We start from the raw sequence: 24,325 nt of genomic DNA, 5'->3' as shown, positions 1-24,325 counted from the left end.
TTATATCTTCAATGTAAAGTACTTTGTAATATATGTCAGCACTTTATAAATAAAGAATGATAATATTTATGGTTGTGTAATTATATTTTCCGTAAATTGTTGTTGTTATATGTATGGAATAAATCCAAAAAAGTTTGAGTGTAGTGCACAAACCCAGCTAGATATGTATCTAGTAGTTAACGCTTGAGCAACACTATTCACATTAGTTAGTCGCTTGCACCAGTGGTTAAGTTATCCTTCTTTAAGAGTTGTGTGCATTTTTACCACAATGCTTATTTAAATAACTACAATATTGGTATTAGTAATATTGTTTCCTCAGAGTACAGTGTAAGTTCTGATGCATCCAATTTGTAAAATAAAATCTGTTTATATTGTTCATTGCTCTCACAAGACAGTAGTCTGTATGGTAATAAGTTCCTCTGTATCTCCCCTTATCCTGTTTTCCACATAGACACATATAAGAGATAGGGAGAGAACCAATAGTGTATTACCATTTTCACATTAATTGTGAAAAACATTCTAAAATCAAAAAAAAATCACATTTTGGGCATATATACAAGTTAATTTGTTAGTGTCTCTCTCCCAGTCACAGTCTCTTGCAGCCTTCGTGCAGCTCGGAGTTCCGCGCAGACTATCCTCGCTCCAGCGGCTGTCAGATAGTCAGAGGCGTTTTCCGTGACATATGAGTAGGAGGGAGATTAGCAACGTCTCTACCTGTTTCGTCACAAATGACTTTATCAGTTCTTGTTTGAATTCCTCCCTTAGACAATCAGATGTCCCTTACAATGCGGCTGTTTCTTATTGCTCATGTTCTCTAAACTACTATAGCTTCTAATAATCCTTGTGTTGTGTAAACTTATCAGTTGTTTCTGACTCCATATTTCTATCAAAGGCTATTTAGTCAGAACACATAATATTTTTCCTTTTGATACTAGCAAAAAATGACATCATAATTGTATCCTCATTAAGGACACCAGTACTATATTACTTGTTACAGGATTTCTCATGAAAAATACCAAAATATTCCCATTTCTTGTCTTTTTACATAAACGTATGTGCTTTTGAGATAAAATAAAACCAAGTTTGTAGTTCCCAATTCATACATATTTCTAAATGCTCTCATACTCTATATGGGCTCATGGGGTGCAGTGTTCTCTCCAGTAAATTCCCCCCTCACTCCCCGAGCCGGGCCCATAGTGGGCTACCTTGGCCCCGTGGCGGATCAAGGTGGGGGCGTTCGGGGCAGCACCCCCTTCCCTAGCAGGGGCACGCTCCCGGCGACTGCACTTTATGTGCAAGTTAGTGTCGATGTCTGCACATACAGGCAGAAAGGGATCGCTGCCCGGCCGCTCTAATTGTGTATTAAACACAGTCAGAGCAGCCAGTCAGCATACTCTGACTGTCTGTATGTGCAAGTTAGTGTCGCTGTAGGCACATAGAGTGCAGCCGCTGGGAGCCCATGATGAGAAGTAAAACAAAAGGGGATGGGGCCTAAATTCTCTTCCCTCCCCCCCCCCCCCCCCACCCAAGACCCTAGGAACCAATCTAGGTCCGCCCCTGCCTTGGCCTGGGTCACTTTTCACGTGCATGTTTTCTCCTTTTAAACGGTTTCTAATTGGCTGCTGCCCCACCTCCCGACCCCCGGGCTAAAATTTGCCAGTCCCCCCCGGGCATGTATCTAAATACTCCCATACTCTGTATGGGATTATGAAATAAATTATACTAGACCTGAGAACATAGATCTAGATCTTCTTTAGCCACGTTTTTGTAATCATGTATCCTAAATGACTTAACATGTTGTTACATGTCATAAGGGATACATTTGTACATGTGAGGAATGGTGTACTACCACATCAATTGGGCAGCATGGTGGCTTAGTGGTTAGCACTTCTGCCTCACAGCACTTGGGTTATGAGTTCGATTCCTGACCATGGCCTTATCTGTGTGGAGTTTGTATGTTCTCCCCGTTTTTGTGTGGGTTTCCTCTGGGTGCTCCGGTTTCCTCCCACACTCCAAAAACATACTGGTAGGTTACTTGGCTGCTATTAAATTGCCCTTAGTCTCTCTCTCTCTGTGTATGTTGGGGGATTTAGATTGTAAGCTCCAATGGGGCAGGGACTGATGTGAATGAGTTCTCTGTGCAGCGCTGCGGAATTAGTGGTGCAATATAAATAGATGATGATCAATTGACTTCATTGATACTCTTTTTCACTGTTTTCTTGTCTGGAGGGTCTTATTTTGAGTTGTTTGCCCCGTAGTGATGATTTATGTCTTTTGTAGTAATGTTATACCTACAATTGAATAGCCAGTTTGAGAGATGATATTCTACTCTTTTATATACCTTTGTTATGGTAAAAAGTATGTCTAATGGTTTAAACTCTGAGGCTGAATTCACTACACTCCTTCCATTTTCGTTGGGATTGTCCCGTGGTGTTCTGCCTTCTTTTATATAAGCCTTTTCTATTGTTCATTTTTATCCTCCTATCAAATCAGGGCATTTAGTCCCTTATTCTTTATCTCCCCACTTTTATCAGTGGTGTTTGTCCTTATATGGGGTACTTATCAGTTTAAAACTTATCTGACATGGATATAAATTTGTTGGATGATGCTTCCTTTACATTAATGCCTATTCTATTCTGATTTTGTCCCTTATGATGCTTTATTTGTTGTTTTTTGAATATTACCAATGTTTAGGAGAATGCTTTCCAATTGGGACACTGGTGTTTCTTCACATTGGGTGTTCCTTAAAAGAATGAGGCCAATTCAAAATCTGCATTCAGCTCCAAAGGTGTTAACGTTTTTAGTATGTAAATCCATAGTCAATAGTTGAAAAACATTTTCATGATAGTGACATGAATGACGACACAATTGTTTATAAGCAGTGGGTTCACACTGACCAAAGTAATTTGGTTATAATCACTAGTACAGTAGAACAACTCCGTGAAGTTATTTGTAGTGCTGTCAATGATGCAACAGTCCATCTGTACACGGCTAAGTCCCAGGCTGAATACCTGCGCCAGTTGAAGGAAACCATTTGACCAGAAGCAGAAGCTATTGTGTTGCTAGAATTCGCAGAAAATTATTCATTCGTGTGCAAGGATGTAATTCAAGGATTCCACTAGGACACTTAACAAGAAGCAATCCACCCTTTTGCTGAATATTTAGGCATGATTGTAACACTTTAAACTGTGTGAGTCTGTGTGTTATAAGTGATACCATTGACTATGTAGCCATAACTGTGCATGCCTTTATTATGGTAGTTATAAAATGCTTTTCAGAATTATTACCAAAATTGGAGTATGTTCACTACTTTAGTGGTGGTGCTAGTGCACAATACAAGAACTGCAAAAATGTTTTGAACTTATGCTTCCATAAGGATGACTTCAGCATTCAAGCAGAATGGAATTTTTTTGCCACGGCTCATAAGAGCCAGTGTGAGGGCAATAGAAGGACAGTTAAACATCTAGCCACCCGCAACAGTCTGCAAGCAGTGGAAACCTATCACATCTTGACACCATTGGACCTGTATAACTGGGTAAATGAAAATGTACATGGCAGAAAGTTTTTCTACGAGTCACAAAGTGAAATACAAGTCTGCAAAACCAAGTTGCATAGCCGTCTAGAAAAAGCAAAGACTGGCAGGACCACATACTCATCACAGATTTCGGTCTATTATTAATGATGAGCTACACATATACCACTTGTCATCAGACAACATGAGGACAGCAGAAGCCGGAGTTAGTGTCACTATGACCACAGTCACAAAAAATGTAGACAAAAGTGTTCTGCAACCTGAAACATACATAGCAGCAGTGTATAACATCTGGTATATTATTCAATGCAATGAGGAACAAGATGTGCTGGTAAAGTTCATGAAACGTAAAGCAACAAATGTGTCCACGTCCTCTGTGTAACGGAAGTGCCTCCTATCCAAGGAAGTACTGGAAGGCTGTATACACCGTCTGCTGACACTTTAAGTAAAATTACAGACCGTTACAACAGGTTCCAAACAAGGGGAAAATAATGTTATTGTTGGCTCAACTTCAGTTATGTTTAAGTTTCATGGTTTCTTGTGTAAATTATGTATGCGGTACAACAGCAATCATCATCTTAATTTATTTATATAGCGCCAAATTATTCCGTAGCGCTATATTCAAACATCAGACTGCCATGCTGAATTTTTTGTGGTAGTAATGTATACTTTTTTTAAGCAACTAAAAAAATGGGATATCTAATGTTGATTTAACCTAGCTTTTTAATTCTGTCCCAGAATGCTGCATTTTTCCTGTAACTCGAAACATAAGGCAGATAAGGTAATTTGGATTTTTGGATTCGGGAGGAAAAGTTACCTTGGTTCCATATTTTGTGGTGATTCCTTAATAAACATCTGTGATACTTCAAATAAACTGGAATTCATAAGGCAAGATTAGTAAATAGTTTAATACATTAACAAATGAATAGTTTGGAAACAAATGGTCAGAAAGTCGTGATATTTGGCAGAATTAGTTTATGGGACATGCTCTCTCAACTAAAACATTTTCGTTAAAATCTAAGTGAAGTGGTGTTCACACCTTGGTGAACTGATGTGGAATGACTCAAATACCTCAAGGCTATTTTCTGCCTCAAATTTCCTAAATTAAATCTTAGGGCTTTCTGGAAGAATCTCAGAATGAACCTCATCCTTCCGGGGATGGATAATTTAATATATAATGCTGGTTCTCACTAATGCGTATAATACACGACAATACATTCTTTCACTAAATAGGTGCCTATTGGTAGTTTTAGGGATTTTGACTTGCCCTTGTTATAGAACCAAGGATTACTGTGTTCATTTGTATCTCATTACATTGCAATATGTGATTTACTGAATAGGTGATGAATTTAATTTGTCAGTAGAAAACAAATTCTTCAGATCCCATATAATTTTATAGACACAGAGCTTTCCACTTTATCACTTCCAAGTGACCTGTTATATTGCAAAATGAGCACTAGCGTGCACTGTCTTTTACATAGCATTTTGTCACAGGTCTTGCAAGACCACTCAGTTACACAAGTCCTGAACGTGTGCTGTACAAAAGTCTATTCTCGCTGGCCCCACTTACCTCATCTAAATATCTGTCAGCATTATTAAATGTGTACATTTAATAATACTGACACTTTGTCATCAAGCCTTTGCACCGCAGGACTTTAGTAATAACTGATAATAAAACACGGATGGCACGCCAGCAGCTGTTTTGTCAACTGGGCTCTGAAAAAAGTTCATACACATCTTACAACAGCTGCTCAGTGCGGAATCTGGATTGATTCCAGCCAGTGTGAACTATTATTGACCCTCTCTACTAAAGCAGTGGATGGATTTCACATCAATTTAAGTATTTTCTAAATATGTTGATTTTGTTTGGTTTGTGGCACATTCTTGATTTATAGTTTAGTATCAAATAATCTATTGCCTTTTGTTCAGGGCATTTGCCTGCAATTACTGTGACTTATTCAATAAATCATCTTTGCATCACATCAGTATGGAATTGGATTTGTTTACACAAAATGTATTTCATATTTTGTTATTAATTTTAGTGCTAATTGTGAAAGTGTAATGCATGTTAATATGTGCCCAATGGGGAGGAGACATTGTTGCTTTTATTGCTGTTTATACACACTATCAAAGAGAAGGTACTCTAGTGTGTGTGTATATATATATATGTATGTATATGTGTATATATATATATATATATATATATATATATATATATATATATATATATATATATATATATATATATATATATATATATATATATATATATATATAGAGAGAGAGAGAGAGATATCTGTGTACCCATAGGGCCTGATTTATTAAGGAAAGTAAAGCAAAAAAAAATGAGTAACTTTTCACCTTGCCAAACTATGTTGCATTGGAGGGGGAGATAAATTTAAAATGTGGAGACAGATTTATAGTTGGTGCAGGGCATGTCCTAGATCAAAGTTTTCATTGTGCAAAGAAAGCCATTAAGTATTTGTGTGCTAGATGGAAAAACAGCCAGTATTCTACTTATGTGCAAAATAATAAACTAATTTGCACCCCTTGCAATGTAACATAGCTTTGTCCAGGAGAAAACTTGCTCAATTATTTTGCCTTACTTTCCTTAATGAATCAGGCCCATTGAGTACATACATAATATTACCAACAAGTTGATTTTAGAGAAATCCTTAATTCAAAATTCAAGATTTAGATGGCTGTATAGTTGATATTCCATCATTACGGTTGCAATAAACGGGAGATGGTTGATGTGTAGATTGTAATTATTACAAAGCTGCTGGGTGTGAGCATCTCCCAAGCTGTGATAATCTCGGATATCAGATCCCATCTTTAATTATAAATATCATTATTTAGTATGTTTCTACAAATACATCAATTAATAATAATAAAACAGAAAACATGAACACCACAATAAGTTAGGTTTGTAATTTAGAAGAATGCATATCACATTTAATGTATCGTACAACTGTAAAAGGTGTATATGTACAACATGCTCTAACTGCCAAGTTATTTTGTTTTTGTTTTATCCCTCTTTTGTATGTATGTATTGTATGTATTGTATGTATGTATTGTATGTATGTATGTATGCATTGAATCTGAGAAATGTAATTCATTTTCACATGTAGAAATGATGTTTCGTTGGCTAATTGCATATTAAACTGTTGTTTTGTTTGATTATTTTTTTTATTTATTTATAGGATAATAATGACATCATCTGCAGCTGGAATATATGGGAATTTTGGGCAAGCAAACTACAGTGCTGCTAAGCTTGGACTAGTAGGCCTTTCCAACACTCTCGCTCTTGAGGGAGTGAAGTACAACATCTTCAGTAATTCAATTGCACCAACTGCTGGTTCCAGGCTCACTCAGACGGTCATGCCACAAGGTAATTTGCCATTTTCTAGGGATATGTTACTTGTACTGACATTTGTTTTATATTTTCTGTAGGTGTGAATAAGTGCAGTAATATGATATTTTTGCATGAAATGTGAAATCTATCACAACCTCAATGTTTCCTTTAAAGCTGCACTACCATCTACTGAATAAATGTTACTGAGCTTCTCTATGCCCCAGCTAGTTGTTCTCATAGTGGAATTAATTTGCCAGTTCTGGGTTCTGTGTAGCAGAGTTCGGAAAACTCAAGGCTCCGGCAAGGGTAGGAAGAAGCTTAGTAAAAGCGATCACATAGATGGAAGTACTTTAATGCGTGGAGTGAATTTTCTGTAAATGCCAAAAGTTTTGATTACAGTTCCAAGGCCAATTAAAAATAATAATAAAATAATTAAAAATATCTTTATATATGACCTAAAATTAGAGAACTTGACATTCATTTTTTTTTATAAAGTAATAAATAAAATACATTTTGTAATTAAGGTATCTCACACTACAACACACCAGCTTCATTCCTGCAAACCCTGTTAAAATCATTTAACAAATTTGCCCTCCTCAGTTATCATTGCAATGCAGACCATTTTGGGACCTGGCTAAAACTGTAGCCGTTAAAGTGTAACAAGAGGAAGCAGCTATTTTATGCGTCATGAGAAGGAAGTGTATGAATTTTCTAGGAACGAGTAGCATCATTGAGGCATGTTCCAAATTTTTACGCCAGTTTGTGAAATAACTGTTAATGCCCCTTTATTACGTGATCATGTTCTAGTTTTAAACAGTAGTAATGTTGTCGATTTGCAGGATTGAGATCAGGTAAAATGACAAGGAGGAGTCTATGGGATGAGCTGTAGAATGACAGAGGAATGGGTATAACAGGTTTACAAATATATGCAGAGGAAAGAAACTGGACCCTCCAAATTTGTCCAGCTGGCAAAAAGGTTTTGAGTATTCTCTGAAGATAGAATTTATGACCTAGATAACAAGAGCAGCAAGTACCAGCTTGACTCTAAATATTTAAACAAACACAGAATAGCTACCGTGAAAGCTAAATCTTTAAGCAGTGCTGGATGAGTAAAAGTAGATTTGGAGCTCACGTGGCTTACCTCTGCCTCTGTCTTGCAAGAATATAGGATGTGTAGATGTTTCACTTGGATTTTTATTTTGACAGACCGGAAACTATCCACTGTTCTAATATGTGAAAAGATTAAAGTCCCCTAAGTCAGAGTTTTACTTGTACGTGTAAAGCCATACACTGTGCTGTAGGTTGTAGTTACATTATTTCATCTTCAGTATTCTAAACCCTTTAGATCCCTAGGTAGTGAGAAGTCAAAAATTCACAGCTTTAGGAACACAATAGGTTTGTAAAGGGAGCGAAACCTGTTAAATGAAGAATAGTTGATTTACATTATAAAGAAGTAGGCTTATTTGTATTAAATGTTTACATACTCCTTATAAAAAGATAAGAACATTCTGGTGCATGTGGATGTGATCTCTGGTGAATGAAAAGACTCATAGTATATCTCACATGTCCCATTTTTGACTGTTCTGCTTTTTACTAATGGAAATTAAGATCTTCTCTTGGGAACTATGTAGCTCATTCGTGCTCCAGTACCACCTCTACGCTGGCAACACCCAAATCGGCCTCTCCTCCCCTGACCTATCTCCACAAGTATGTCTCAATGCCACCTAAAGCTCAATGTGTCCAAAACAGAGCTGATCTTCCCTCCCTGCAGAGCCACCACTTACCCTCAAATTTCCTTCATGCTCACTAATACCACAATTTAATTAGTATCCCAGCCATGTTGTCACACTTGACTCCACCTTCTGCTTTAATCCTTACATCCAGTACCTCTCACAGTCCTTTTGCCTCCACTTTATAAATATTGCCAGAATATGCCCTTTTTTACCCAATATGCTATCAAAACTGTAATCAACTGTTTCTTCTCCTGCCTTGATTACGGCAACCTCCTTCTCTTTGGCATTCCCACCCACCTATCTCTGCTTCAATTCATCTTAAATGCTGCAGCAAAACTGATCTTTCTTTCACGTCGCTGCACCACTTTGCAACACCCTACACTGGCTTCCCATGTCCTCTAAAGCCCAATTCAAATAACTCACCATTACCTACTAAGCCCTCAACAGCACCACCCCTTCATAGATCTACCTGTGGCCTCCCTTGTCTCTGTTAACCACCTCTCATTCCTGCCTATAAGTCTTCTCACGTGCCCCTACCCACTTATGCCCAATCAGACTCAGACCTTTAAATCTTTATCTGAAAGCCCATCTCTTTTTTTAGAGCTTACCCTACTCCCACTTATACTACCCCACATTAAGTCACCCTTACCACTGTTGTTAAATTTTCTCTTTCCGGGCCCTATTTCTGCCAGGGGATTCTCATTACTTCCTAATCTGTACGGCGGAATGAGTCTGGGAATCCTTCTCATCTCTTAATGGCAGCATACAAGGATTTTGGGATGTGACATAATAAATGGCAGATTGTTCTGGTTGCGCCTGTCAAAAGAAAAAAAAAAAAATAAAATAAAAAATAAACGAACCAAAATGTCTACTATTTTATATCCTGTTACATAATCGTTCAACCCCCAGTTTAATTCCTTTCACCACTAGAACTGCCACGTTTGGCTATTTAGAGGACTGGAGTCGCAGGGGAAGAGCCGATTTAATGGCCTTAACTACATTCTTCCTTCAGCGTCTATTTATACAGATAAGTTATTTTGAAGGGGAAAATTACTATAACTGAGGATGTCGTGAGAAGGGCACCTACTTGCCTGCTGCATGGTAGAACATTATTATTTTTTCTGTTCCCTAATGCATTTAGATATATTGTAGCTTCAGCAATAAATATTGTTGTTACCTTTATGTCACCAAAGAAAGCTTCCGACAAGGGTGCAGATCAAGTGTGAAGTGTTAACATATTGTAGTATTTTCTACCTTTTTGATGATTGCTAAAGAGGGCCCAGCATGTGCACACAGTGAAGGAAGCCGGGATTTTGTGCGCTGATCCAGTATTTCTGAAACTGCAGCCTATGAATTTCCTAGTGACATGACTGAGACATGGGACGTCACTGTGTGTAGATGTAGGGTCCACGGCTATATTTACTTTTTTTTATATCTGTACTAGTTAAGCCTTGGGCTTGTTTGTAAAACAATGACACAAAACATTCACATGGTTGACAATTACAGCATAGTATGACATGAAAGAGAACATATTCCCCCTTTTTGCACTCAGCCTGTCTGTCTGATTTAATTTTAGATCTGTTGGATGCTCTGAAGCCGGAGTATGTGGTTCCTCTTGTGTTGTGGCTCTGTCATGACAGCTGTCGGGAAAATGGTAGTTTGTTCGAGGTGAGGTTTTGTTTTTCCCTCTGTTGTCAAGAGGCCAATTATTTTGTGTGTTTAAAAAATATATGTATATTAACATCTGTTTTACTCTATTACTATCAATAATAATTCAAACGTCTATTATTTTTGCAGATGTATATCATGCATATTTTATTTGTCTTGGTCCATTAATGCACAAAGTAAAGATTAAAGACGTATGTATGCAGTATAAGAGCATTGAAGGGCTTCAAGAAATGATATCAATGTAAACAGTAGAAAAATAATTCAGATGTGCAGCAGTATAGCCCTCAAGTCAGTTAGAGACACCAGACAATTGTGCATACGTGCTTTTCTGGAAATATACTTTAATCCGCTCTTTACACTGCTGGATGCTTGTGTAAACCACAGACACATGAATGCACAAGATCATTGATTGCAAAGCCTGCACGATTTTTAGGGCAGGCTTAGGGGAGATTCAGTTCAGAGCAAAGTCCATCCCAGAACAGCACGATGAGCATTGTGGGTCCCGGAATTGAATTGCTTCCCCAGCATTCGGCACGTATAATAGCCAGACACTTCGAGCAGAAGTGAATCTTCCCCCTAAGAATATGGTGTGACCAAATTCTTTCAAAGTTCTCATCTGAACAAGCCCTAAACATCTCATCATGTGTTTGCAATGTTTACATCTATATAAATACAGTATGTCTGAGGGAAATGCAAGTATGTGTTTGTAACATATTATTTAATATCATTTATTGCAACTTGAGTATGTACTATTGTTTTAATTGTCAGAATAGAGCCATTGATTTTTCATATCAGTCACTATTGGCTCCAATATCCGTAATAGGTGTTTTCATAAAAGGTCTATTGCAGTTCCTCATAATGTGTTGAATGTTTGATCTGTTCTATTAATCATTTGTTGGATGACATTTAAAATCTAGTCAAAAGCTGGTAACAAAACCATTGCAGATAGGCTAGTTGATATGCAATGCTTTTGACTGAACAAGTAATATGTATTGAATGAAATATATTTCCATTGCAGATGTTACATTCTTATTACACCCGCAGTCACTGAAATCCAATAGTTAATATTTCTGTTTCTATAGATGTAAAATTATAGTGAACTGTTGTATGAATAGCAAACTAAGCAAAAGTGTGCTTTGTCTGCCCACAGGTTGGGGCTGGCTGGATTGGCAAATGTGAGTATATTATGCAGCAAAACTAAAATCAGTGACAGTACAGCTATTTCCAAATGTGTATGGAAGGTCATAGAGTAGTGAAATAAACTGCAGATTTATTTTACTTTTTAACTTATCTTTTTTAAATTTAAATTATTAATTCCATAATTGTTGAAAATACTTTGCTGCTATTTCACAAACTATTATAGTGCGTGGTGACTAAACTGTCCATTTGTGCTCATAAATACATTAAACGATACAGAAATTTGGACAACAGCTTTGCTGTTCTGCAGAATGGACAGATTAGCGCAGAAAGAGAGACCTTATTACAACTCATGCCATCAATGAAATAATATTACGTAAATAATAATTTCATATGATCATTTTATCCCTGAAATATATTAATTGAAATAGTTCACATCTTACAGGAGACTCACAGGGCGAGATGCGAGTTGGCCTTAGGTCCGTTTGCATAGCAAAAAAAACCCTGCACATTTGAACTCGCTATCACACCAAAGTTAAAATAAATAAATAATTGTGTGTAAGTGTATCTGATGTATGCCTGGCACAAGTGCTACTGCTGCAGAGCTGCACATATCTTGCATATTCGCTTAATTGCATATTTTTGTGAACACATTTTATACATATGTTTTTTTGACGCAAATGTGTTCAAACTCAGCCTCTGCCCCACAGTTATTGCTGTTAGAAATACAAACAAAAATACACACACAGTTTGGGCGTTAGAATTGACCTTTGAAGAGTAAACCAGCAGCACCAATAATAGGTTCCAGACCTATAGAGAAGCAAAATGTGTACAAGAAAATAGGAGCGCTAAGTAAATCACTTCATAATTATTTATTATACAAATCTACATACATGTAAATAATGTGAATATGACCATAGACACCAGGGAAACAAAAAAAAAAAACAAAATAAAAAATAACACGTATCTAATGCATAAATAACATAGAATTTCTGGTAGAAAAAATATACCACATATATAAAAGACCAATTCTCAGCACTTTATAGAGATAAAATATCGGAGCTTGTATAAAGATCAGGCTCACAGAATAATTCCCCTTGTGATATATTCATTGTTCCAATAGTAATGCCAATAAGCTGATTAACCTTATTCCTTGTATAGTGAGTCACACACAGCTATGTGTGTAAGAAGAATATCTACAGTTCCCAACACAGAGATTTTTTGAATCTCTGTGTTGGGAACTGTAGATATTCTTCCTACACACATAGCTGTGTTGGAATCACTATACACGGAATAAGGTTGATCAGCTTATTGGCATTACTATTGGAACAATGAATATATCACAAGGGGGTTTCTGAGTACTATTTCTCCCTGCTCCACAGGCTGGAGTTTATATGGACGGCTGTGATACACTTGTTTTATGCTCCATTTCTGCTCTAATCATTTATGTCACTCTATCTCATACCTGTGAGCCTGATTTTTATACAAGCCCCGATATTTTATCTCTATATAGTGCTGAGAATTGGTCTTTTATATATGTGGTATATTTTTTCTACCAGAAATTCTATGTTTTATTTATGCATTAGATACGTGTTATTTTTTATTTTGTTGTGTTTTGTTTCTCTGGTGTCTATGAACATATTCACGTTATTTATATGTATGTAGATTTGTATAATAAATAATTATGAAGTGATTTACCTAGCACTCCTATTTTCTTGTATATATTGCTGTTAGAAACTTTGGCTTTTTTCTGCATATACACTCAAGTCCATAAATATTTGGATATCGACACAATTCTCATATTTTGGGCTCTAGACACCACCACAATGGATTTGAAATGAAACTAACAAGATGTGCTTTAACTGCAGACTTTCAGCCTTAATTTGAGGGTATTTGCATCCAAATCAGGTGAACAGTGTAGGAATTACAACGGTTTCTATATGTGCCTCCCACTTTTTAAGGGACCAAAAGTAATGGGACAATCGACTCAAAAGGTATTTCATGGACATGCGTGGGCTATTCCCTCGTTATTTCATCATCAATTAAGCAGGTAAAAGGTCTGGAGTTGATTCTAGGTGTGACATTTGGATTTGGAATCTGTTGCTGTCGACTCTCAATATGAGATCCAAAGAGCTGTCACTATCAGTGAAGCAAGCCATCATTAGGCTGAAAAATCAAAACAAACCCATCAGAGAGATAGCAAAAACATTAGGTGTGGCCAAATCTACTGTTTGGAACATTCTTAAAAAGAAAGAACGCATCGGAGAGCTCAGCAACACCAAAAGACCCAGAAGACCACGGAAAACAACTGTGGTGGATGACAGAATAATTTTTTCCCTGATGAAGAAAAACCCCTTCATAACAGTTGGCCAAACACTCTCCAGGAGGTAGGTGTATATGTGTCAAAGTCAATAATCAAAAGAAGACTTCACAGGAGTGAATATATAGAGGGTTCACCACAAGATGTAAACCATTTGTGAGCCACAAAAACAGGAAGACCAGATTAGAGTTTGCCAAACAACATCTAAAAAAGCCGTTACAGTTCTGGAACAACATCCTATGGACAGATGAGACAAAGATCAACTTGTACCAGAGTGATGGGAAGAGAAGAGTATGGAGAAGGAAAGGAACTGCTCATGATCCAAAACATCACCACCTCATCAGTGAAGCATGGTGGTTGTAGTGTCATGTTGTAGGCATGTATGGCTGCCAATGGAACTGGTTCCCTTGTATTTATTGATGATGTGACTGCTGACAAAAGCAGCAGGATGAATTCTGAAGTGTTTCGGGCAATATTATCTGCTCATATTCAGTGAAATGCTTCAGAACTCATTGGACGGCGCTTCACAGTGCAGATAGACAATGACCCGAAGCATACTGCAAAAGCAACCAAAGAGTTTTTTAAGGCTAACAAGTGGAATGTTATGCAATGGCCAAGTCAATCACCTGACTTGAATCCGATTGAGCATGCATTTCACTTGATGAAGACAAAACTGAAGGGAAAATGCCCCAAGAACAAGCAGGAACTGAAGACATTTGCAGTAGAGGCCTGGCAGAGCATCACCAGGGATGAAACCCAGCGTCTGGTGATGTCTATGCCTTCCAGATTTCAGGCTGTAATTGACTGCAAAGGATTTGCAACAAAGTATTAAAAAGTGAAAGTTTGATGTAGGATTCTTTTAGTTTGTCCCATTACTTTTGGTCCCTTAAAAAGTGGGAGGCACATATAGAAACCATTGTAGCTCCTACACTGTTCACCTGATTTGGATGTAAATTCCCTCAAATTAAAGCTGAAAGTCTGCAGCTAAAGCACATCTTGTTTGTTTAATTTCCAATCCATTGTGGTGTATAGAGCCCAAAATATGAGACTTGTGTCGATGTCCCAATATTTATGGACTTGACTGTCTGCTTGTTGTTTACAGAGACCACAAAAGTAGGCAACTATCCTAGCCTGTCTTTGTTTAAGTTTAATCCTTGCTATATTCTGTCCTACATGAGCAATATTTCAATATTTTGGTGCAAGATTACCTTAAAAAATGTAAATTTACTTCACCCTGATCCTAAATTTATATAAATCCCTCTTTCACAAACAAGAGAAATGTTCAGTGACCCCGGGCATTCATCAGGTGCTTGTCCAGAACAGGGCCTCTGTACCGGTCAATTTTTCTGCCAAATGAAGGCGAATTTAGGATTTCAACACTCCGATGCTTCTATTGCCAAGAGCTTTTGTTGGATGGCAGCTGCAGCATCCAATCAATGCTCTTGACACAGAAGTGCACAGAAATGTCAAGTCTTCAAAGCCTGCTGCCTTTCCAGCAGAAGAATTGACCATTACAGATACTTTAGTGGGGTGAGTATCTGCCTATCATCTAGTGGAGCAGAGTATTTATTTCATTTTGAATATAAGCTACTTACAGAAATGTCACATTTATTACCAATCTGTTACTCATTTTGATGTCAGTTGCGCTGCAGGGGACTTGAAATGATGGAGCACACAGACTCATGGGAAAGCTTGTGATTGGCTATGTCCTGGCCAATCACATGTCTCTTTAACCCTCTCCAAATCTCCTGCAGCCCAATCAAATTCAGTAATCATGTTTTAAAATGGAAGGGTGAAAAATTCCTTTAAATTAAAGTAAGTAAATCCAACATCTATTACAGACCTCTTAAAATCCCACCAACATGTTTTACTCCCCATTACTCACTGTGAAAGTCCATAGCTTGCTATCTGAACTTCATGTTCAAGCTATTTCTCCCAGCCTTGCACTATTATGAAGCCATACAAGCAGGACAGAGCTTATAATTGATGACACACATCCAAGCCTTTCTCTAAAATTGTAATTGTTTGGAGATATGCCATGGGTCTGTCCCATTGACCTTGTCAAACAAATGTGACATTCAAAATTGTGGTGCATAGACAATGAAAGAATATAATCCATCAGTGAGTAATCCATTTTCTTGCACTGATCCAGAGTATCTTGGGTAATAAATGAAAGAATAGAGACTAACTAGAGAGTAAGTATTTCTGGAGCATATAGCATGGAAAGTTCTATTGAGCTTATAAGGCAGTCACATTGCTGTTCTTGTCCTGTCAGATTGCATTGCTGACGCTTCCATAGATCTCCTTTGCAGCACTATGGAATGATGTGTCATCTTTACCTGACTTATTCCAATATTGTGAAAAGATATTGAATTCACAGAAGGACAATTTACACTTCATGGCAGTAGTCTTGATGATTTGAACATATGTAAAATGCAGGCAAAGCACTTGGTGAACTAAGGATGTGTGTGTATTTTGTTGATTTTAGTCATATGGACAGCAGTAGGAACAGTGATGTCTTAAAGTTATAACAAATAGAAAAACCCAGATACTCCTGACTAACAGATTGTCAAAATGAATAGAATTACAACTATGTTTGTTGTGAGTGGGTACTTTGATAACTCAATGTCAGGATTGTGGTGCAACGCAAACTTATTACTAGATCAACAGATAGGAACTAACAGCTTTAGATTCCAGATCAAAACTTAACTGAAAAACGGACAAACAACTTAACTATATCATCCCCCAATGGTTTGGAACACTGGTCTAGTGGAACATTAACCAGCTGATTGCCAGTCTACCTTGTGCCCCTAACTTGGCTAACCTATACCTCACCTAATTAAACACTGATTTCCTATGCTGACTATAAAACTAACTAGGGATTAGCGGGCTCGGATTCTCGCAATCCGAACACCCCCGTCAGGATCGCGCCGTCGGATCTCGCGAGAACCGAATTCTTTATATTCCCCGCTTGCCGCCACTCGGGAATTTGATCAGGGAAGAGGGAGCTTGTGTTAGGTGTCCTCTGTCCTGCTCTTTCTCGTGGTGCTGTGTCCTGTGGTCTGTCCTGCTGAGTCCAGTGGTGCTGTGTCCTGTGCTCTGTCCTGCTGAGTCCAGTGGTGCTGTGTCCTGTGCTCTGTCCTGCTGAGTCCAGTGGTGCTGTGTCTTGTGCTCTGTCCTGCTTAGTCCAGTGGTGCTGTGTCCTGTGCTCTGTCCTGCTGAGCCAAGTGGTGCTGTGTCCTGTGCTCTGTCCTGCTGAGCCAAGTGGTGCTGTGTCCTGTGCTCTGTCCTGCTGAGTCCAGTGGTGCTGTGTCCTGTGCTCTGTCCTGCTGAGTCCAGTGGTGCTGTGTCCTGTGCTCTGTCCTGCTGAGTCCAGTGGTGCTGTGTCCTGTGCTCTGTCCTGCTGAGTCCAGTGGTACTGCAATATAACTACGTTCACTGTTCCTGCAGTATATAAGTCCAGTGGTACTGCAATATAACTACGTTCACTGTTCCTGCAGTATATAAGTCCAGTGGTACTGCAATATAACTATGTTCACTGTTCCGCTCTCTTGTGCTACATATAATGGAGAACCAAAATTTGGAGGATAAAGTAGGGAAAGATCAAGAACCACTTCCTCCTAATGCTGAAGCTGCTGCCACTAGTCATGACATAGACGATGAAATGCCATCAACGTCGTCTGCCAAGGCCGATGCCCAATTTCATAGTAGAGGGCATGTAAAATCCAAAAAGCCAAAGGTCACTAAAATTATCAAAAAAAAGAAATTGAAATCATCTGAGGAGAAATGTAAACTTGCCAATATGCCATTTATGACACGGAGTGGCAAGGAACGGCTTAGGCCCTGGCCCGTGTTCATGACTAGTGGTTCAGCTTCACCCAAGGATCTAAGCCCTCCTCCCCCTTCCCCTCTAAAAAATTTAAGAGAGTTAAGCTGTCATCAACAACACAGCAAACAACTCTGCCTTCTAAAGAGATGTCATCACAAATCCCCAAGGCGAGTCCAAGGGTGTTGGTGGTTGCGAAGCCTGACCTTCCCATCAATGTACGGGAAGAGGTGGCTCCTTCCACCATTTGCAGCACGCCCTCTGCATATGCTGGAAGGATCACCCACAGTGCAGTTACAGATTTGGATAATGAAGGTGTCAATGTTGTACACCGGGAGGAGGATATTGATGTAGCTGGATCTGAGGAGGAACTTGACGAGGAGGATGCTGATGTGGTTATCTTAAATGAGGCACCAGGGGAGAAAACAGTTGTTGTCCATGGGATGAAAAAGCCCATCGTCATGCCTGGGCAGAAGACCAAAAAATCCACCTCTTCAGTCTGGAATTATTTCTATCCCAATCCGGACAACAATTGTATTGCCATATGTAGTTTATGTAAAGCTGCAATAAGCAGTGGTAAGGATCTTGGCCACCTAGGGACATCCTACCTTCTACGTCACCTGAAGACACTTCATAATTCAGTGCTTAGTTCAGGAACTGTGGCTAGGACTGTCAGCAGTCCAGGGACACCTAAATCCCTTGGTCCTGTTGTATCCACACCAGCAACACCCTCCTCGTCAATTTCCTCAACGATCTCCATCAGAGAGAGTTCTGCAGGCCATTTCATCGGCATGACTGAGTCCTCTTCAATCTGGGATTCTTCCGGAGGATCCTGCAGCGGTACGCCTACTACTGCCGCTGCTGCTGTTGCTGCTGGGAGCCGGTCATCTTCCCAGAGGGGAAGTCGTAAGACCGCTACCTCTTTCACTAAACAATTGACCGTACAACAGTTGTTTGCCATGAGCACGAAGTACGACAGCAGTCATCCTATAGCAAAGCGGATAACTGCATCCTTGACAGCTATGTTGGTGTTAGACGTGCGTCCGGTGTTGGCCATCAGTGGAGTGGGATTTAGACGGTTGATGGAGGTATTGTTACCCGGTACCAAATCCCGTCTAGATTCCACTTCACTAGGCAGGCGATACCCGGGATGTACAGAGAAGTACGAAAAAGTGTCCTCAGTGCTCTGAAAAATGCGGTTGTACCCACTGTCCACTTAATCACGGACATGTGGACAAGTGGTTTAGGGCAAACTAAGTACTATATGACTGTGACAGCCCACTGGGTAGATGCATCGCCTTCCGCAGCAGCAGCTGCATCAGTAGCAGCATCTCCAAAACGCCTGCTCGTTCCAAGGCAGGCAACGTTGTGTATCACCGGTTTCAGTAAGAGGCACAATGCTGACAACCTCTTAGAGAAACCGAGGGAAATCATTTTGCAGTGGCTTACCCCACTTACACTCTCCTGGGGATTTGTGGTGTCGGACAACGCCAGTGACATTGTGCGGGCATTACATATGGGCAATTTCCAGCACGTGCCATGTTTTGCCCACAGAATAAATTTGGTGGTGCAGCATTACCTGAAAAGTGACAGGGGTGTGCAGGATATGCTTGCGGTGGCCCGCAACATTGCTGGACACTTTCGGCATTCTGCCACTGCCTACCGCAGACTCGAGCAACATCAGAAAAGCCTGAACCTGCCCTGCCATCACCTCAAACAAGAGGTTGTGAAGCGCTGGAACTCCACCCTCTATATGCTGCAGAGGATGGAGGAGCAGCAAAAGGCCATTCAAGCCTACACAGCCACCTATGACATAGGCAAAGGAGTGGGGATGCGCTGAGTCAAGCGCAGTGGAGACTGATTTCCGTGTTGTGCAAGGTTCTCCAGCAGTTTGAACTTGCCACATGAGAAGTCAGTTCCGACACTGCCAGCTTGAGTCAGGTGATTCCCCTGATCAGGCTGTTGCGGAAGCAGCTGGAGAAAGTGAGGGAGGAGCTGGTAAACCATTGCGTTTCCACAAAGCATGTAGCTCTTGTGGATGAAGCCCTTCGTACGCTTTGCCAGGATCCGAGGGTGGTCACTCTTTTAAAGTCAGAGGAATACATTCTGGCCACCGTGCTCGATCCTCGGTTTAAAGCGTATGTTGTGTCTCTGTTTCCGGCGGACACAAGTCTACAGAGGTGCAAAGACCTGCTGGTCAGGAAATTGTCCTCTGAAGAGGGCCGTGACATGCCAACATCTCCACCTTCATATTCTTCCACACCTGTGGCTGCGAGGAAAAAACTCAGTTTTCCTAAAAAACCTGCTAGCGGGGATGCAGACAACATCTGGTCCGGACTGAAGGACCTGCCAACCATTGCAGACATGTCTAGTGTCTCTGCATTGGATGCTGTCACAATAGAAAAAATGGTGGAGGATTATTTTTCTGACACCATCCAAATAGACATGTCAGACCGTCCATATTGTTACTGGCAGGAAAAAAAGGCAGTTTGGAAGCCCTTGTACAAACTGGCTCTATTTTACCTGAGTTGTCCCCCCTCCAGTGTGTACTCGGAAAGAGTTTTTAGTGCAGCGGGGAACCTGGTCAGTGAGCGGCGAAGGAGGTTGCTTCCGCAAAATGTTGAGAAGATGATGATCATAAAAATGAATTATCAATTCTTCAATCAAGACCAGCAATGGCCTCCAGAGACTACAGAGGGACCGGTGATTGTGGAGTCCAGCGGGGACAAATTGATAATGTTTGAGGATGAGGAAGTACACACTGAAGGGGACGAGGAATCAGAAGATGAGGATGAGGACAACATCTTGCCTCAGTAGAGCCAGTTTACTTTGTATAGGGAGAGATGAATAGCTTTTTTTGTGTGGGGGCCCAAACAAACCAATCATTTCAGCCACAGTAGTTTGGTAGGCCCTGTCGCTGAAATGAATGGTTTTTTAAAGTGTGCATGTCCTATTTCCGCAACATCAGGGTGGGTGGGAGGGCCCAAGGACAATTCCATCTTGCACCTCTTTTTTTGGGCATTATGTGCTCTTTGGAGCCTAGTTTTTCAAACTGCCATCCTGTCTGCCACTGCAGTGCCACTCCTAGATGGGCCACGTGTTTGTGCCGCCCACTTGTGTCGCTTAGCTTAGACATCCAACTACCTCGGTGCAACCTTTTGGCCTAAAAACAATATTGTGTGGTGTTCAGAATAGACTGGAAATGAGTGAAAATGAATGTTATTGAGGTTAATAATAGCGTAGGAGTGAAAACAAACAAAAAAACAGGATTTTAGTAGTTTTTATGCTTTTAAAAAAAAATAATCAGAACCCAAAACCTTGAGGGGGGTGTTTTGGCAAAATCCATTAGAACCCAAAACCTTAAGGTAATCAGAACCCAAAACCCAAAACACCAAAAGTGGCCGGTGCACATCCCTAAAACTAACTTAACCAACGATAAAACAATATTAACCGATGTTATAATATGTATTCATTCTCATTTGTTATTTTATTTTATTTTTTCAATTGTGCTTCAGCATACAATATTTTTAAATAGATCTTCACAACTGTGTTTCTTTAAAGCAAGATGCTTTTAAATTAGCCTGAGATTGCTCTACACATTTTTGCCTATTCTTTTCTATGAAGATTCAAAGCGGCACTAACACATAATGTTCTCTAGGTCTGTTATCATCTCCACTACATTTTGTTTCCATTCTGATAATGTTTGAGGGGCCAACATTTCAACATCAAATGTAATTTCACTTTTTGGAGACAGGTTTTCTACTTTGACAAAACCGAATGAAAACCCTTAGTGAGTTTTGTACTGAAAGATCTCCTCCCTCCCGTGCCGGAAAGCTTTGTGGTGGAGGAGAAATGTTGAGACCTTTTTATAAAGCTGTCTGCAAACAAGATGCAGCCCATTTTAGATGGTTTTGAAAATCCTTTTAAAAGTATCCTTGAAAGTAAGTTTTTCTTAATGCTAGTTGCCATCACCTTGAGAATTCTGATCAATATTTTCTATTACCTTCCTCTAATTAGTGCGATGGGAAAGAACAGTCGGTGCCATTATCAGGCAGAAGAATCGCCCAATGACACCAGAAGCCGTACGTGATGAGTGGACAAAGATCTGTGATTTTGATAATGCTACTAAGCCACAAACAATTCAAGGTAACTATATAAATCAGGCCATGAAATATTGTTTAGGGCAATGATAAGTTTATTTTGTTGTCTATCTTTTGTCTATCTTCTGAAAGCAATGTTTTGTATGTAAATATATTAATATAATTCAAATTACGCCTACTTCAGAATCTGTATAATTGCACAAATGAGCATTAAATCCCACAAAAACACAGTTGTGGCATATAAACCATCAGATCATAAATAAGTATTTTCTTTTTTATCCCTCTGCACACAACACTGTGGTTGTGATTCTCACTGCCATGTAACTGACAAATATAAATCTAGGTAGTTTTATAAACTAATTGAGTCAGGAAAAATTAAACTTCTTGTCATTACTGATTCATTCATCTCTACAACATATAGTGACTGGTGGCTAGTGTCTCTCTTTTTAAACTACCTGCTGAATCTGTACTGCTTCTTTTTTGCATACAGAGTGGGAAATGACATGAGGGCAGAATTACCTGTAAAATAAAAGTGCATATTTAGTGAACAAATAACAAGCATAAGTAGTTATATTCTACTCAGTGATCAAAGTGGACATTTAGAAGTGGTGGTATGAAATTATAATGGGAATGTAAATGAATGGAATTTGATAGTTTTACAATGAAGGCGGTAGGAGAAGTGGCGGTATGACATCCCACCGTATACACCCCCACGTTGACCACTGATTTTAGAGTAGAAAATGTTATTTCAAAGCAACAGTCTGGAGGCTGTATAACATTGAGGAAGATAATTCCAGTGCATTAGGCCTTTGCAGTAGGCATAGGTCACTGGAGAAGGTTGTTGATCAGGGAGTATTTAGAGACGGGGGGAGATGTAGATTGTTTTTGAGTCCTTTTATAGTATATTTAAAACACATATTTTAAATTAAATTGCAAACTACTTATTTCTTGACTCCAGCCTGATAATATCTATGTAAAAAAAAATTCATCTTTCACCATGTAAATAGGCAGTTGGTAAACCAAAATATAATATATGGGGCGAGTAGAGCAACCTGTTGTGTTTGCATATGTTAGCCATGCAGTTGTTTGAGTATAAACTGACTTTTGCTGGATAAAAAATATCACCCAGAGAGCAATAGAGAAATGATCACATAGCTTGTTTACCATGACCAGTACACTTGTCTGACTCCATATATAGACCAATACAAAAGAGCTTCTTTAATTAAATGGTGCTTTATGCACAAATTTGTGTTACTCATAGAAAGGAATCAGATGTTTGCTCCAGCCCCCACTCTCTCCACATTATACTCCAGCCCCCCTCTCTTCACATTATACTCCAGCCCCCCCTCTCTTCACATTATACTCCAGCCCCCCCCCTCTTTCCACATTATACTCCAGCCCCCCCCTCTCTCCACATTATACTCCAGCCCCCCCTCTCTTCACATTATACTCCAGCCCCCCCTCTCTCCACATTATACGCCAGCCCCCCTCTCTCCACATTATACTCCAGCCCCTCCCTCTCTCCACTTTATACTCCAGTCCCCCCTCTCCACTTTATACTCCAGTCCCCCCTCTCCACTTTATACTCCAGCCCCCCCTCTCTCCACATTATACTGCAGCCCCCCTCTCTCTCCACATTATACTCCAGCCCCTCATCTCTCAACATTATACTCCAGTCCCCCCCTCTCCACTTTATACTCCAGTCCCCCCTCTCTCCACATTATACGCCAGCCCCCCTCTCTCCACATTATACTCCAGCCCCCCCCTCTCTCCACATTATACTTCAGCCCCCCCCTCTCCACATTATACTCCAGCCCCCCCTCTCCACTTTATACTCCAGCCCCCCCTCTCTCCACATTATACTGCAGCCCCCCTCTCTCTCCACATTATACTCCAGCCCCTCATCTCTCAACATTATACTCCAGTCCCCCCCTCTCCACTTTATACTCCAGTCCCCCCTCTCTCCACATTATACGCCAGCCCCCCTCTCTCCACATTATACTCCAGCCCCCCCCCCCTCTCTCCACATTATACTCCAGCCCCCCCCCCTCTCTCCACATTATACTTCAGCCCCCCCCTCTCTCCACATTATACTCCAGCCCCCCATCTCTCAACATTATACTCCAGCCCCCCCTCTCCACTTTATACTACAGTCCCCCCTCTCTCCACATTATACGCCAGCCCCCCTCTCTCCACATTATACTCCAGCCCCCCCCCTCTCTCCACATTATACTTCAGCCCCCCCCTCTCCACATTATACTCCAGCCCCCCCTCTCCACTTTATACTCCAGCCCCCCCTCTCTCCACATTATACTGCAGCCCCCCTCTCTCTCCACATTATACTCCAGCCCCTCATCTCTCAACATTATACTCCAGTCCCCCCCTCTCCACTTTATACTCCAGTCCCCCCTCTCTCCACATTATACGCCAGCCCCCCTCTCTCCACATTATACTCCAGCCCCCCCCCTCTCTCCACATTATACTTCAGCCCCCCCCTCTCTCCACATTATACTTCAGCCCCCCTCTCTCTCCACATTATACTCCAGCCCCCCCTCTCTCCACATTATACTCCAGCTCCCCCTCTCTCCACATTATACTCCAGCCCCCCCTCTCTCCACATTATACTCCAGCCCCCCCTCTCTCCACATTATACT

The 24,325-nt window shown here is 40.2% G+C and overlaps 1 protein-coding gene across 1 annotated transcript in view; it reads left to right on the top strand.

Moving 5' to 3' along the window:
• HSD17B4 (hydroxysteroid 17-beta dehydrogenase 4) overlaps positions 1–24,325 on the top strand; it is a 188,266-nt gene that overhangs the window by 52,650 nt on the left and 111,291 nt on the right. Inside the window, exons 8-11 of the mRNA XM_075179291.1 lie at positions 6,736–6,923; positions 10,197–10,288; positions 11,439–11,463; positions 21,589–21,717. Of these exons, the coding sequence (XP_075035392.1) occupies positions 6,736–6,923; positions 10,197–10,288; positions 11,439–11,463; positions 21,589–21,717 (434 nt within the window). The remainder of the gene's footprint in view (positions 1–6,735; positions 6,924–10,196; positions 10,289–11,438; positions 11,464–21,588; positions 21,718–24,325) is intronic.

The sequence above is a fragment of the Mixophyes fleayi genome, chromosome 1 (genome assembly GCF_038048845.1).
Source record: "Mixophyes fleayi isolate aMixFle1 chromosome 1, aMixFle1.hap1, whole genome shotgun sequence".
In the NCBI taxonomy this organism is placed as follows: Eukaryota; Metazoa; Chordata; class Amphibia; order Anura; family Limnodynastidae; genus Mixophyes; species Mixophyes fleayi.
Note: the sequence above shows the minus strand (reverse complement) of the source record. Positions and strands in the feature narration are given on the sequence as shown.